We start from the raw sequence: 14,103 nt of genomic DNA on the forward strand, positions 1-14,103 counted from the left end.
GCAGGAGATAATGCTGGATTTGTTTGTGTTTAACTAGTCCCTTCTCTTGCTCCCTCTGTCAGCCCCTACAAGGTGAAGGTGCTGCCCACCCACGACGCCAGTAAGGTGCGTGCCAGCGGACCTGGTCTCAACACCACCGGGGTGCCCGCCTCTCTGCCCGTTGAGTTCACCATTGATGCCAAAGACGCAGGCGAGGGACTGCTGGCAGTGCAGATCACTGTGAGTGCTCACATCTGATGAAAGAAATAAGAAACTTCTTTTGGTGTCTGTGCTCAAATTTTTGTATCCCTCCACCCTGACCTAGGACCCAGAGGGGAAACCCAAGAAGGCCAACATACGTGACAACCACGACGGCACCTACCTGGTGTCCTATGTGCCGGACATGACTGGCAGATACACCATCCTCATTAAGTACGGAGGGGATGAGATCCCATACTCACCCTACCGCATCAGGGCGCTGCCCACCGGAGACGCCAGCAAGTGCACTGTCACAGGTACGAACAGGATAGTTACTTAGGTTACACACGAGTCTTACTTGTACATTTTCTTTACTCGGTAGGTGATCAAAGCTCTGACTTTTATATAATTAGACACGCTCAAAAGCCGTTGTGTCGTTGGTGATGTTTTCTTCTGTCCTCTTACTTAAGGAACGACAGTCATTCTACATATATATATGAAAATAAATTTACTGTAAGACACAACACACCCGGCCTTTTCAGACTGTCACTGGGATTTTATGTCCCCATGTGTTCAAATCTTGTTGCCTCCTGCTGCTGTTCAACACATTTTACAGGAAACAAGCTCCTCTTGAAACAAGGGCAGCCCACAGGATGGTTCCTATTTTGTAATAGAAAACATCTTATCCCTCAAAGTGATTAACAAATAAGAAATTATTATGCAGCGTTGTGTTATTTATGTTTCTTCCATTTTTTTACTAATTTCATCATTATTATTAGCTTAGCATAATGACTGCAAGCAAGAGGAAACAGCTAGGCATTATATGTAATTCATTTTATCAGTACAGAAACCATAAGTTGTTGTTTTTACACCTTGGTTTTTTTACTGATTAAACTGATGAGATTTGTTTATTAGTGAGTTTAAAAAGTTCTGTCCCTGTTTCCACTCCCAGTCTCTGTTTATCTGAGCTAAGCAGCTGCTGGCTCTAGCTTCATAGTTAGCATACAGACATGAGAGCTGTTTTAGTATCAGCAAACTCTGAATACACATATTTCCTAAAATGTGAAAATATTCCTTTTTTTTTTAAAAAAAAAAAAAAAGTATTTTAATGGTAAAACCAGTTGTGAAAAATGAGATTTTCATCTCTCAGCGTACTTGCTGCTCATATATCATTATTGTTCATGCATTGGTATGTTGTGTTCCTCACGCTGTGCTCCTCAGTTACACCCCTCCCCCCACCCTCACCCAAGTCCCTGCTGTACACACACACATACACACCACTCCCCCCCCCTTGCTTCACACTCCACCATCACCGTTTTGTTTCCATCCAAGTGTTTGGAGCACAGTTATTGCCTCCCACCACCCCCACCCCCACCTGACTGTCTTTTATTTGTCACTTTTTTTTCTCTCGCTCCCCTGCTTCTCACCGTTCCTATTATCAGTCTCAATCGGCGGTCACGGTTTAGGTAAGAACCTCCTGAACGACTTTGTAATGTAGAGGAACTGCTCTACCTTCTCTCTCTTTTCTGTCAGCATGGAGGATAGTGGCACCAGCTTTCAACAGGACATCCCATCTTTCTGTCGCCTCTTCTCCTTCTTCTGTCTCTCTCTCCCATACCTGTGTTTTCCTCCCATCTGTTGTACCAGTCTTCTCTCATAACTCTTTCTCTGTTTCCTCTCATATTTTTATTGGACTGACTAATGGACTAACAGAGTAGGTAGGATGGCATGGTGGAATGGCACTTTGGCAATCTAGCTTTCAGTTCTACATGGAAACTGTATGATAATAACACATGAGTCAATGGTAACAACGTACATTAGATGGAAATAACATGACTAGATCTCATCCAACTTTAACCTGGTCTCATGTGTCATGTGCATGCTGAGAGGGAGTGTGTGCCTGTTTGTGTCTCTGTGAAAAACCATAACAAACACTGACCTTCTCTTTCCGATCCTTGAAGGCGCCGGCGTTGGCCCAACCATCCAGATTGGAGAGCAGACAGTCATCACGGTGGACGCCAAGGCTGCTGGGAAAGGCAAGGTGACGTGCAGCGTGTGCACACCTGAGGGGGCGGAGCTCGACGTGGACGTTGTGGAAAACGAAGACGGCACCTTTGACATCTTCTATACGGCGCCGCAGCCTGGCGAGTATGTCATCTGCGTCCGTTTTGGAGGGGAGCACATCCCCAACAGTCCCTTCCAAGTCACGGTGAGTTTAAACGGGATAGGGTGCTCTCTTACCGCAACAGTCAAAGCAAATCACAGGGAGAGAAAAATTTAAGAATGGTGCTGAAGTTACAGAGGCAGAAGAGTTCGATTCTTTCCTGATCCATGACACTGCTGCAGGAAAAATGCAGTGGTTTGTGTTATAGTTATCACCACAGTTTAAAATCGTATCACCTGCATAAAGATGAATTTTACACACACAGCAGAGATCTCATTTATGTAAATGGTGAAAAGAAGAGCAATTTATACAAATATTTTTCCTCTCACTACATCCTGTCTGGTCTTGAACAAAACAACAGTAGCAGCATGAAAAATGTGTTCTTTCTGACAATTAGTACAGAATAATACAACAACAATAATAATAATTTTGTTTTTTTTTTTTTTAACAAAAGTGTACAACTAAGAAATCTGTGCGTTGCTGCAGGAAGGAAAATCCATATTAAGCTGGAACTAGTAAGCTGCTTATATATAGGCTATAGGCTAATTAATTTATCTGAGTTTTTTCTGCACTTTATTCTGTCGCAAGCAGCTGCAGATGCAAGTGCAGTGCTTATTACCTAATGGAGATATTGCAAGCATCCCTGTCGTGAAAGTAATTAATTGTATATATTATTTGTAGTGATCCAAAAGGTGAAATTATGCATAACACAATATTTGTCAGTATTTATACGCCACTAAATCAAGTTTCCCTAGCATGTTGCTCTCAGGTCTCAAAATAAGTCTTTCAAGTCTGAATCAAGTCTCAAGTTTAGATCTGGTGAGCAGGATGGGGCCCACTGTGGATCCCTGCAGCACAACCTCTTCCTACCTCACACACTGACGTGGGTAAAGAAGTAAAGATGATCTACGGTAGCAAATGCTTTTGGAACAAGTATAAATATGGGGGCAGAGTGTTTATTATTGTCTAAACCTAACTTAGTAGTAATTACATCATTCAGACGACAATAACAGCTGAGATGTTGCTATGATACTTTTGATGCAGTGCTTTACAAGGAATACCCTCAACTGTATTGACCAGCGATTCCACAGGCAGGACTTGGCTAAAATAGGACAACAAACAGAGCAACCAACAGACACTTAGCTCTGTTTGTGTTTGGTGTAAAAGTGTGAGTGTGAGAGATTTTGTACGGACCAAAGATCCCTGGCACTGTTTCTCCCTACAGACGCTTCGTGATTGGGTCCTGTTGGCACCAGACATTTTCAAAATCACTCTGACTACTGTTTTATTTCCCTCCAATCCCTTCCGTCCTTTTTACCCTGTCCATCCCCTACACCACCCCTGCCTCCCCCCCTCACCACCTCCCACCCCTGTCAGGCGCTGGAAGGAGCTCCATCAGACCAGCTCATGCAGCAGAGCCAAATGCCCCAGTACTACGCTCAACAGCCCTGGGTACCTAAAACCTCTGTCTCCAGCCTCTCTCATCCTTGTCAACTCCATTTTTGTTCAACTTCCTCCATTCCCCTCTTACTCTCCTCCTTTCTCTCATCACCCCCTCATCAGCCTGCATCAGTGTCTGCTGCCTCTCATTTCAGGTGTTTCATCTCTGAGGGGGCTTTTTCTCTCTCATCTCAGAAACAGGATTCCTCAAACACATGGACAATGCAAACAGAGCTGCATAATTTAAAAAACATATGAATATTTTTCTCCCAGGAGTAGCAGCAACTTGTGCACACACATTTTATTCAGCGGCATAGGAAATATTTCCCTCGCAATTTGGGGATTAGATATTTTCCACATATCATTGTGCAGCCCATCTGTTCCGCAGTGCTCCATGTCGACACGCTTACAAGACAAAAGCAGCCATTTTGAGAATCATCAATGTGTGCAAGTCAGCTGCTTCACATTTTACAAAATGGCTAACTGTGAACCTGCCAGTGTTTTTGTCCTCATCTCCTTCTCTCTCGCAGTTTGTGTCGGTGTCATCATCCTGACCATGATAACCATTGTCATCTCCATTGTCGATCATTCCATCTCATGATTGTCTCATCCCATTTTGTGTGTTGGTGTTTGGAAGCTTATATCCCTTTGTCCTGCACTGCGTTGATACATTACTGTAACCACACCACATCACCACAGCCTCCTCACAGTGTATCTCTGGCTTTTGTCTCCCAGGCAACAGACAGACCAATGGGAATGAATGGTCTGGATGTGGCAGGACTGAGACCGTTTGACCTGGTCATCCCATTCACTATCCAGAAAGGAGAGATCACAGGTAACAAAAACAAGTCTGCGTTATAACAAACACAGACAGATTGGACCCCAGTCGGTCTTACACGATGATTTCCATGTTACATGTATCTCATGGTATTTTTCTGTGCGCTGCTGAAGGTGAGGTCCGAATGCCGTCAGGCAAGGTGGCCAAGCCTGACATCACAGACAACAAGGACGGCACTGTTACAGTCAAGTACGCTCCCACTGAGGCTGGTCTGCACGAGATGGACATCAAATATGACGGCATCCACATCCCTGGTACAACTTCCCTCTGAAGTGTTGGCTGAAATACAAGAGGAATTTATAACCTTGAAGGTGCATGAAAAATGATCTCTTCTTTCTTCCTTCCTTCCGTCCCTCCTCCTTCTCTCTGTTGTCATTCACAGGAAGTCCCTTACAGTTCTACGTGGACTACATGAACAGTGGTAATGTCAGTGCCTATGGCCCTGGCCTCATCCATGGGACCGTCAACAAACCTGCTGTCTTCACTGTTAACACTAAAGACGCTGGAGAGGGTCAGTAGCAGACATTTATAGAATCCATATATTATAAAATCGGTAATACAGGGACAAATGTCATCACACAAGACACTATGTTCATATCATGTCTTTGTAGGAGGTCTGTCTCTGGCCATTGAGGGTCCATCCAAGGCAGACATCAGCTGTGTGGACAACCAGGATGGGACATGCACTGTGTCCTACCTGCCTGTCCTGCCCGGAGACTACAGCATCCTGGTCAAATACAATGACAAGCACATCCCAGGCAGCCCATTCTCTGCTAGGATCACTGGTAATATTATTTATTCTCTCAGACCAAACCATTGTTATTAACTCCTGAATTCCAGTTCAAATTCGGTCTGTTTGCTGTGGAACAAGTTTTTGGGTAATATTTGGGAACATTGGGAATGCTCTGATGCTGGCCTGTTAAAGTTCAGGTTACCAAGCAAACACCTCAGTCAAGCCCGTCTTGCTTGTGTGTTTAATGTCAATACAGCGAGGGTTGTGTCTTCTGTGTATAGAAACTCTGGCAGTTAGGCCAAAGCTTGACCTTTTTTGTTGATAAAAATAGTAATAATGCAGACAATTGTCAAAATGTAACTTACCTGTCACTGTTGTGTCTCCAGGTGATGACTCCATGAGGATGTCCCATCTGAAGGTGGGCTCAGCTGCAGATATCCCACTTGACATTGGAGAGCTTGACCTCAGTCAGCTGACTGCCTCCCTCACCACACCCTCGGGCCGCGAGGAGCCCTGTCTGCTGAAGATGCTTCGTAACGGACATGTCGGTGAGTGCGTGTGTGGTGTAAGCAAAGAGAAGTTGACTGAAATGAAAAGAAGCTGTTTATATTTTTATTCTTTGTTTTAAACCTCCCCCCCTGTTTTATTGCCTGGTCTGTCACAGGCATCTCATTTGTTCCTAAGGAGATTGGAGAGCACCTGGTGAACATCAAGAAGAACGGTCGCCATATTCCCAGCAGCCCCATTGCTGTCATGATCAACCAGTCAGAGATCGGTGATGCCAGCCGTGTGCGTGTGAGCGGCCAGGGCCTGAGTGAGGCCAGGACCTTTGAGCCTGCTGAGTTCATTATTGACACTCGTGATGCAGGTACACACTTGATAAAAATACTTCCACATGTGTTAGTTTGTTGTGTTTAATTTTAAGTCATCAACATTGTATATTTATTACAACTCTGTCATGTTTTTCCCATACAGGCTATGGTGGTCTGAGCCTGTCCATTGAGGGACCCAGTAAAGTAGACATTAACACTGAAGACCAGGAGGACGGCACCTGTAAGGTCACTTATTGCCCCACTGAACCTGGAAATTACATCATCAACATCAAGTTTGCAGACCAGCATGTGCCAGGTGCTTACCTTGAAACAGCCATGTATTACAGGTTATGGAGTAGTTTTGTTCTGAATCACTAAACTGACTCAATCATTGTGTGTGTGTGTGTGTGTGTGTGTGTGTGTGTGTGTGCGTGCGTGCGTGTGCGTGCGTACAGGGAGCGCATTCACGGTGAAGGTAACAGGGGAGGGCAGGATGAAGGAGAGCATCACCAGGAAGAGGAGAGCAGCATCAGTCGCCAACGTAGGCAGCCAGTGCGACCTCAGCCTCAAGATCCCAGGTGATAAAAACAGGAAATGCCATTACAATACATCTCTATGGTCATGGTGGAAACTCCACATTGTAACACAGTTGGTGTGCTTTGCATCTGTCACAGAAATCATTTTTCACCATTAAAACATTAACCTTGGTGTTGATGAATTAAGAGAAAGCATTTGTCTATTATTCATTGTTCATTTTGTGACCTTGAGCTATTTTGTAAGTTTTTGTTATTGCTATGTAGCTAATGTTAGCATTAGCAGCTGTTTACTTACCAGTCTAGAAGAAACATTGCAAGTTTAGCATCAAACTTCATTTTGCTGTTACACTTTTATTTGGTCTGCTATGACCAGAAGCTTATAGCAGCTAGTGTTAGCTAGTCTTAAAATTTAGATATTGCTGTGTAATTGACTTCTGTTACAGTATGTCTTAGCAGTTAGCATTATACCTGTATTGTCAAATTAAAAGATACCATTTATTGGTAGTAAACTACATCTCTCACTCAGCAGATTTGTTGCTAGTCTTACTTGGTCTAGTATGACTGTCAGCTAATGGTTGCGGCTTAGCTAATGTCAGCATACTTTAGCAACATTTTGCTTTGTAACTGACATTATGACTCTTTTCCACTTTTGCTACTGTCGTAAATAACTTTAGAAGTGCTGGTTGGTGGATTTTGTTACCTTTTGGAATAAATGACCAATGATTCTTGCCTCATATAGAGTAGAGTCTAATTTTATTCACGTGTTTTCAATGATTCAAACATTTGTCTCTGCAGAGATCAGCATAGCGGACATGACTGCTCAGGTGACCAGCCCGTCTGGCCAGATTCACAAAGCTGACATTATGGAGGGAGAGAACAACACCTACTGCATTCGTTTTGTCCCCACTGAGACGGGTGTGCACACTGTGTGTGTGAAATACAACGGCGTGCACGTACCCGGCAGTCCGTTCCAATTCACCGTCGGCCCCCTTGGAGAGGGCGGGGCTCATAAGGTTCGTGCTGGAGGGCCAGGCCTGGAGAGAGCAGAAGCTGGAGTACCAGGTTAGTGCGGTGGCTTTACTATTAGTATTGTGTGTGTTTATGTTGTGATGTGTTTTTACACAATGTACCTAACTTTGTTTTTGCCACTGTGTTATGTGTAGCTGAGTTCAGTATCTGGACGAGGGAGGCTGGAGCCGGGGGTCTCAGTATTGCTGTGGAGGGGCCAAGCAAGGCTGAAATTGCCTTTGAGGATCGCAAGGATGGCTCCAGTGGAGTGTCCTACATCGTGCAGGAGCCTGGTGAGAGAAGAGACAGGGAAAGGTTGAATGGATGATAACTGAGCATGTGCTGCAGACAGAAATTCACTAATGTATAAATGTGTTATTTTTTATTTAATGCTGTTTTTTTGTTTTATTCTACACTCTTGTCCTTTTTTGGCATTAATGGTGTATTTTTGTGAGGAAATCTAATCTATATACTGTATGTGAGCTGTGGAGGCCTGTGTTTTAGTGACTTTCTGACATGAAATCCATTCCCCTGTAGGAGACTATGAGGTGTCCATTCGTTTCAACGAAGAGCACATCCCTGACAGCCCCTTCATCGTCCCCGTGGCCTCACCGTCAGACGACGCCCGTCGCCTCACTGTTGCCAGTCTTCAGGTGAGGCTCTGAGACACACACACGTCCGTGTGCACACACACCAGGCCACAGTACACTGCCCACAATGCAGCAGCAGCTCGTACTTTGACTTTCTTTGTCCAGGTGTGGACACAATACAATGCAGTACAAGAGACTTGTAAGAAGTCTTACCTTAATGACAGTTTTAAAGTCCAGTTTTTGTGGTTTTACATGATAAACAAATATTGATAGTGTGGAGTTGGTAACAAAGGCAGATGTTGATATATTTAATTCAACCATGTAGCCAAGTAGTGAATGTTTTAGCAGGCCAACATGATTAGAGTTGCGATGAGTAAAGTTCAGAGGTACAGGTATAGGATGAGCTGCTGCTGCTGCTGTGTTGTTGGGCAGTGCAAGGGCTTCTGGGATACTAGAGGACTGTGTGTGTTTCTCGTGCCTCATTCTAAAGGCTCTCAACAGCCTCCCACCTCTAAAAGTGATACGGGGCGCTAAAGGGTTAAAGAGGTCTGACATGGGCTGTTTTTCTTCTGTTGACGCTCACAAGTAAATACAACACTATGTAAGTTCATTTCTGACAGAAAAAGAAGAAAATAGATGAAACGTTATGCAGGATAAAAATGCAAATACTATAAATAAAATAAATATGAATTATGAGCTAATAAGTAAATATCATGAGATAGTAAGTTCAAATGATGACATCATCATCATCTCATAATCAAACATTTGACTTTCTCATAATGTGGACTTGAGTATTCTGATTTTTATCCTGCATAACTTTTTAACTATATATTTTCTCTGTCATAAATGGGCTGACTTTCACACAATCACACAGATATACTCACAGATAATCTGTCAAACTCTCACACTGGCTCTTCTTCACTTTTTCTTTCTCCTTCTTCTTCAGTTTCTTACACAAACATCTGCTTCGTCTGTCTTTTTTCACTACACAGCCCTCCTCTTTAGCCTTGTTAGCGACCTCCAGGTAAGGTAGATAGTAGCATAAGTTATGTGAAAATGACACTGTGGTGATCATGATGCTATTCAGTAGACAGTAATGACAAGTATTTGCTGATTGTCAGTTGTGGGTGACACAGTGTTGAGTGTGTTAGTCTGTGTTGTCGAGCAGGAGTCGGGTTTGAAGGTGAACCACCCAGCATCATTTGCCGTCAGCCTTAACGGGGCGAAGGGTGTGATTGACGCAAAGGTCCACAGCCCATCTGGAGCTCTTGAGGAGTGTTGCGTCACTGAGATTGACCAAGGTAACCACAGACATGATATCCAAACTCATCTAAACATCCTCCGACTGCTCACACTGAACTAATGTCACATGATGGACAGGAGAACAGATTTTCAGGCACCTTACCTTTCACCTGTGTGTTTATCTAGATAAGTACGCAGTTCGGTTCATCCCCAGAGAGAACGGTCTCTATCTAATTGATGTGAAGTTTAATGGAAGTCACATCCCTGGTAGTCCGTTTAAGATCCGAGTTGGAGAGGCGGGCCAGGCTGGAGACCCTGGCATGGTGTCTGCCTATGGACCAGGACTGGAGGGAGGCACCACAGGTAACACTGCTGCTGTGCACAACACAACAGAAATAGTAAAACAGGAGTGTATTTCATTACATAAAACTCCATCATCACCTACATCCTCATCATTCTGTCTCATTTGCATCTAGGAACTGCTTGTGAATTTGTGGTGAACACGAGCAACGCAGGCCCTGGCGCTTTAGCTGTGACCATCGACGGGCCCTCCAAGGTGAAGATGGACTGTGTGGAGTGCCCCGAGGGCTACAGGGTCACATACACCCCAATGGCCCCTGGCAACTACCTAATCTCCATCAAATATGGCGGTCCTTACCACATCGTCGGAAGCCCCTTCAAGGCCAAGATCACTGGTGAGGGGGATTTAAAAATAGAACAAATAAAAATGTATATAATTACCGCCAAGATTAACTTATACCGTCTTCTCCATCTTCCAGGTTCAAAGCTCGTGGCCAGCCACAGTATGCACGAAACTTCTTCTGTCATGGTTGACCCTGTGACCCGTGCCATCAGCTGTTCTCAACAGGGTGCTCCCACCCAGTCAGATGCCAGCAAGGTGGTGGCCAAGGGCCTGGGCCTGACCAAGGGCTTCATCGGTCAGAAGAACAGCTTCAGTGTTGACTGCAGCAAAGCAGGTGTGTGTGAAGTAAAAGTTCTTCTTTTTTGGTCTGATATTTAAATTGTGAATGTCACCGCTGCCTCTCAAATACATACAGTTTAAAAGCTCATAATAATGTTTGGCTGTTGTCAAAATCAGTAATAAATCATAATGAGTTTAGCAATCTAAACACAGAGTCTAATTTCTGCCTGAAGAAAAACAAAGCTTAAAATATGTTCACACTTTACAAAATTAACTAATATTTTCCTCATATGTTAATGATATGTCATCCACTCGCAACCCATCTGCTGTTAATCAGAATGTTAATTAGCGTATAAACTATCCCATTGCTTGCTAATTGAGGCACAAATAAAATTCAATATAAGTGTACAGTATCACACTAGCTCTAAGTTTTAAAGTGGTCTCATTTATTTATAGTCATATAATAAGCTAATAATAACATATTGATGCTAATTTTCATCGGTTCTGTCTCCACAGGTCGTAATATGCTCCTAGTTGGTGTGGACGGTCCCAAGGTCCCCTGTGAGGAGATCCTAGTGAAACATTTGGGCAGCCGCATGTACAATGTCAGCTACCAGCTCAAAGAGAAGGGAGAGTACATCCTCGTGGTCAAGTGGGGAGACGAACACATCCCTGGCAGCCCCTACCACATCACTGTCTAAAACCCAGCTCCACAATCAGAAACCTATACCACTGTTTAAAGCAACCTAACCAATCATTGTTTACAGCTCCAAGCCCCTTCCATGTTACAAATTAAGATTTCTGGCTTTTTTTTTTTTTTTTTTTTTTTTTTTTTTTGCTTGTTATTTTATGATTATTTAACCAACTAGAAAACAAAAGTCTCACATCAGTGTTTACCCTCAGCCAGATAATCTGTATTTTTCCACTAGTGAATATTTTCAAACCAACATCTTCACTGTAACCCAGTCCAAAGATAAATGCATAGACACTGAATATTCCTCTCTTCATTGTCATTCACTCTGTTTCTTGTCTCATTCTTCTGTTAATCACATCATTCAGTAAATTTAGGGAGGAGAAAGAAGCACCTTTTTCATTACTGTAAACTAGCAGTCGATTGTGCCTTAGGCTATTTTACATTTTCCGTCGTGGACATTTGCAGATGTGTCTGAACTAGTGTATGGTGATAGGCTAGCTTAGCATAGTGTAGCAACAGTAGATTTTGACCCAGCTGAGCCCGGCATTGGATGGAAGGTTACAGTTTACACTGGAGGAGCTACTCTTATATACAAAATAATGGATTCAGTTTTATATGAGCTTTTATATGAACAAAGAGAGTCAGAAGTAATGTGCTTTCCTGACCCTTGGGTTTATATGAAAGACACACTTTGTTTTAAGACCTTTAATTGTCCGTATAAATCAGTGTAAAAGTCAGATGAACGGCTTGTCTGTTACTAACACAGGGGTAGTCTTTGTAGTGTTGGTGCCCAGTTAATGCTCAGCACTGGCCCAGTCCACTCCAGCATGTGGTGTTCATGATTTTCCTTAACTAACCCAGTTGTTTTACCTGCTGCTAGTGTGATCCAGTTTTAGGCACTGCTGTTCTTAAAACCGTAATACGGATTAGAGTAGGGAAATAATACAGAAAAGAAAATTTAAGATAGGGCGACAAAAGTGAGCAGAGAGGAGAAAGACACATTTCACAGTAGCTTGTGGTTTGTCTCGCACGCTCTCTTGACACCGCTGCTGGGAAACGCCGCTTCCTGTGTGTTTTAACGCGTGTGATCCCAACATGTGCTCTGCATGTTCATTAGGTTGTAAAACTCTTCAGATACAGAAAGCCTCTGATTCAGGAAAAAAAAACATTGACATGACCTGCGGTGCGATTGTGGCGGTTCAACTTCGACTATGGAACTTTTGTCAGATAAATTAAAAAAGGTTTAAAAAGGGAAGTTTCTAAAGTTGCGCTGGACAGAGGGACTGAAGATGATGTCGTGGTTTGTCATGTCCTGAAAACACGATGACCAAAAACAAAAAGAACAGATGTTGCTTTGTTTTCTGCTCAGTGTTTGTATCTCACCCCTTCAGCCGCCACCCACCCCCTCCCTTCATCCTTCCAGCTCGCTTTGTGCGTAATCTATATTTCAGAACAAAAAAAATGAATCTTGTCCTAAATAAAGGCTTTAAAAGTGTTTGTAAGACAGTATTTTGATACACAATAAAGTTGTCTAAGTATTTTTCTGTCAATCTACTGGTTTGTTTGTTTTGTGTCCTTAAAAATTAATGAAAACTTTGTCCTGTTCACTTTGAATGAATTGATAAATTAAGATTCTACTGTCTAAATCATGACAAGTACCAAACAAGAAAACATCAATTTAATCAAAATGAATTGATATTGTACTCTACAGTGTATCTGTGATGCTCTCTAATGATATTATAGTAAGCTTTAAAAACTTTCTAGTATATAGTTTTATTTACATTTACTAAAGTACTGTACTTATTTCCAATTTATGCGACATTATTCACCCACTCCACTGCATTTTAGAGGAAAGTATTGTACTTTTTACTCCTCTACATTTATTTCACAGCTTCAGTTACTAGTTACTTTAAAGATGAAGATTATATATAACAATCTTTTAAAAAAGAACACATAATTAAACCAGTGGTTTCCAGCCTTTTTGGCTTCTCATGTCTCACAAAAAACAGTGTGTCGTCAGGGTCACAGTTCAGATGTTCAAATGATCAGATAACAGAAAATTAAAGATTAGAGAAAAAGTCCTTTCCTCTCCCGTTAATCACCTGATGACCCCTCAGATTTATCTGGTGTCCATATAATAATGAATCAGTCAGATGAACCAAACTAGTACTTTTACTTTAATACTTATGTAGTTTTACTTCAGTAGGATTTTTCATGCAGTATTTACTTGTAATGGAGTATTTTCACATTGCTGTATTGGTGCTTTCATTTCAGTAAATGATCAAAATACTTCTTTCACCACTGAATGTTGGTGTAACAGATGTTTTCCAGTGAGTGGAAAATGTGTACATTACTGGAGTCTGCAGCCAACGCCCTTCCTGGAAAACTGCAACTCCTTATTAGGCCTGACTCACTTTTACCTCCAGAGGCCGCTGCAGGAGAGGCAAGCTGATGGAAAGTCTTACTTAACAACTTCATAACATTGTTTAGACAAAGCTTTTGAACATTTATGAGGACATTTGTTTAAATTATAGCCTAATTAAGACTAACTTGATGTAGCCAAGTGACTTGTAACAAGGATAAATGCTGCTCAAAGAGACTCAGGAAGAAACTACATGTAGTATCAAATACATTTTTAAGAAGAGCATAAAAATTCAAGTAAGTTGTCAATAGCTGGGGATCTTTATCATAATAAAAAATTATTAATTTTAGTAGTAGTAGTAAAATCATGAAAAATAAAAAACAAGAACACAGTAGGTATAAATAAAATAAATTAGAAAATATAGATATAGCATATAGATAAAATATAAACAGGACAAAGGATAGGACCTGAATTGGTGTTTTTTGTTGTTGTTTAGTTTTCATTAAATTAATAGTCCTACACAGCAAAGAAAATTTCACATAAATAAATTCATAAAATAAATGCATTCAGAAATATAATTTCTAC

General features: G+C 42.1%; 1 protein-coding gene across 1 annotated transcript in view; it reads left to right on the forward strand.

The window, feature by feature from the left end:
- Positions 1-12,706, forward strand: part of flna (filamin A, alpha (actin binding protein 280)) — a 48,278-nt gene extending 35,572 nt beyond the window's left edge. Inside the window, exons 26-46 of the mRNA XM_087173920.1 lie at positions 33-219; positions 305-494; positions 1,620-1,643; positions 2,139-2,386; positions 3,719-3,793; positions 4,517-4,616; positions 4,733-4,873; positions 5,002-5,130; positions 5,231-5,404; positions 5,739-5,900; positions 6,017-6,220; positions 6,328-6,480; positions 6,620-6,742; positions 7,496-7,762; positions 7,864-8,001; positions 8,246-8,361; positions 9,467-9,599; positions 9,727-9,903; positions 10,017-10,235; positions 10,320-10,517; positions 10,979-12,706. Of these exons, the coding sequence (XP_087030046.1) occupies positions 33-219; positions 305-494; positions 1,620-1,643; positions 2,139-2,386; positions 3,719-3,793; positions 4,517-4,616; positions 4,733-4,873; positions 5,002-5,130; positions 5,231-5,404; positions 5,739-5,900; positions 6,017-6,220; positions 6,328-6,480; positions 6,620-6,742; positions 7,496-7,762; positions 7,864-8,001; positions 8,246-8,361; positions 9,467-9,599; positions 9,727-9,903; positions 10,017-10,235; positions 10,320-10,517; positions 10,979-11,163 (3,343 nt within the window). The 3' untranslated portion in view covers positions 11,164-12,706. The remainder of the gene's footprint in view (positions 1-32; positions 220-304; positions 495-1,619; positions 1,644-2,138; positions 2,387-3,718; positions 3,794-4,516; positions 4,617-4,732; positions 4,874-5,001; positions 5,131-5,230; positions 5,405-5,738; positions 5,901-6,016; positions 6,221-6,327; positions 6,481-6,619; positions 6,743-7,495; positions 7,763-7,863; positions 8,002-8,245; positions 8,362-9,466; positions 9,600-9,726; positions 9,904-10,016; positions 10,236-10,319; positions 10,518-10,978) is intronic.
- The last annotated feature ends 1,397 nt before the right edge of the window (positions 12,707-14,103 follow it).

Source organism: Seriola lalandi, unplaced genomic scaffold, assembly GCF_002814215.2.
Source record: "Seriola lalandi dorsalis isolate HSWRI2012SDOR001 ecotype SW California unplaced genomic scaffold, Sedor1 jcf7180002054292, whole genome shotgun sequence".
Classification (NCBI taxonomy): Eukaryota; Metazoa; Chordata; class Actinopteri; order Carangiformes; family Carangidae; genus Seriola; species Seriola lalandi.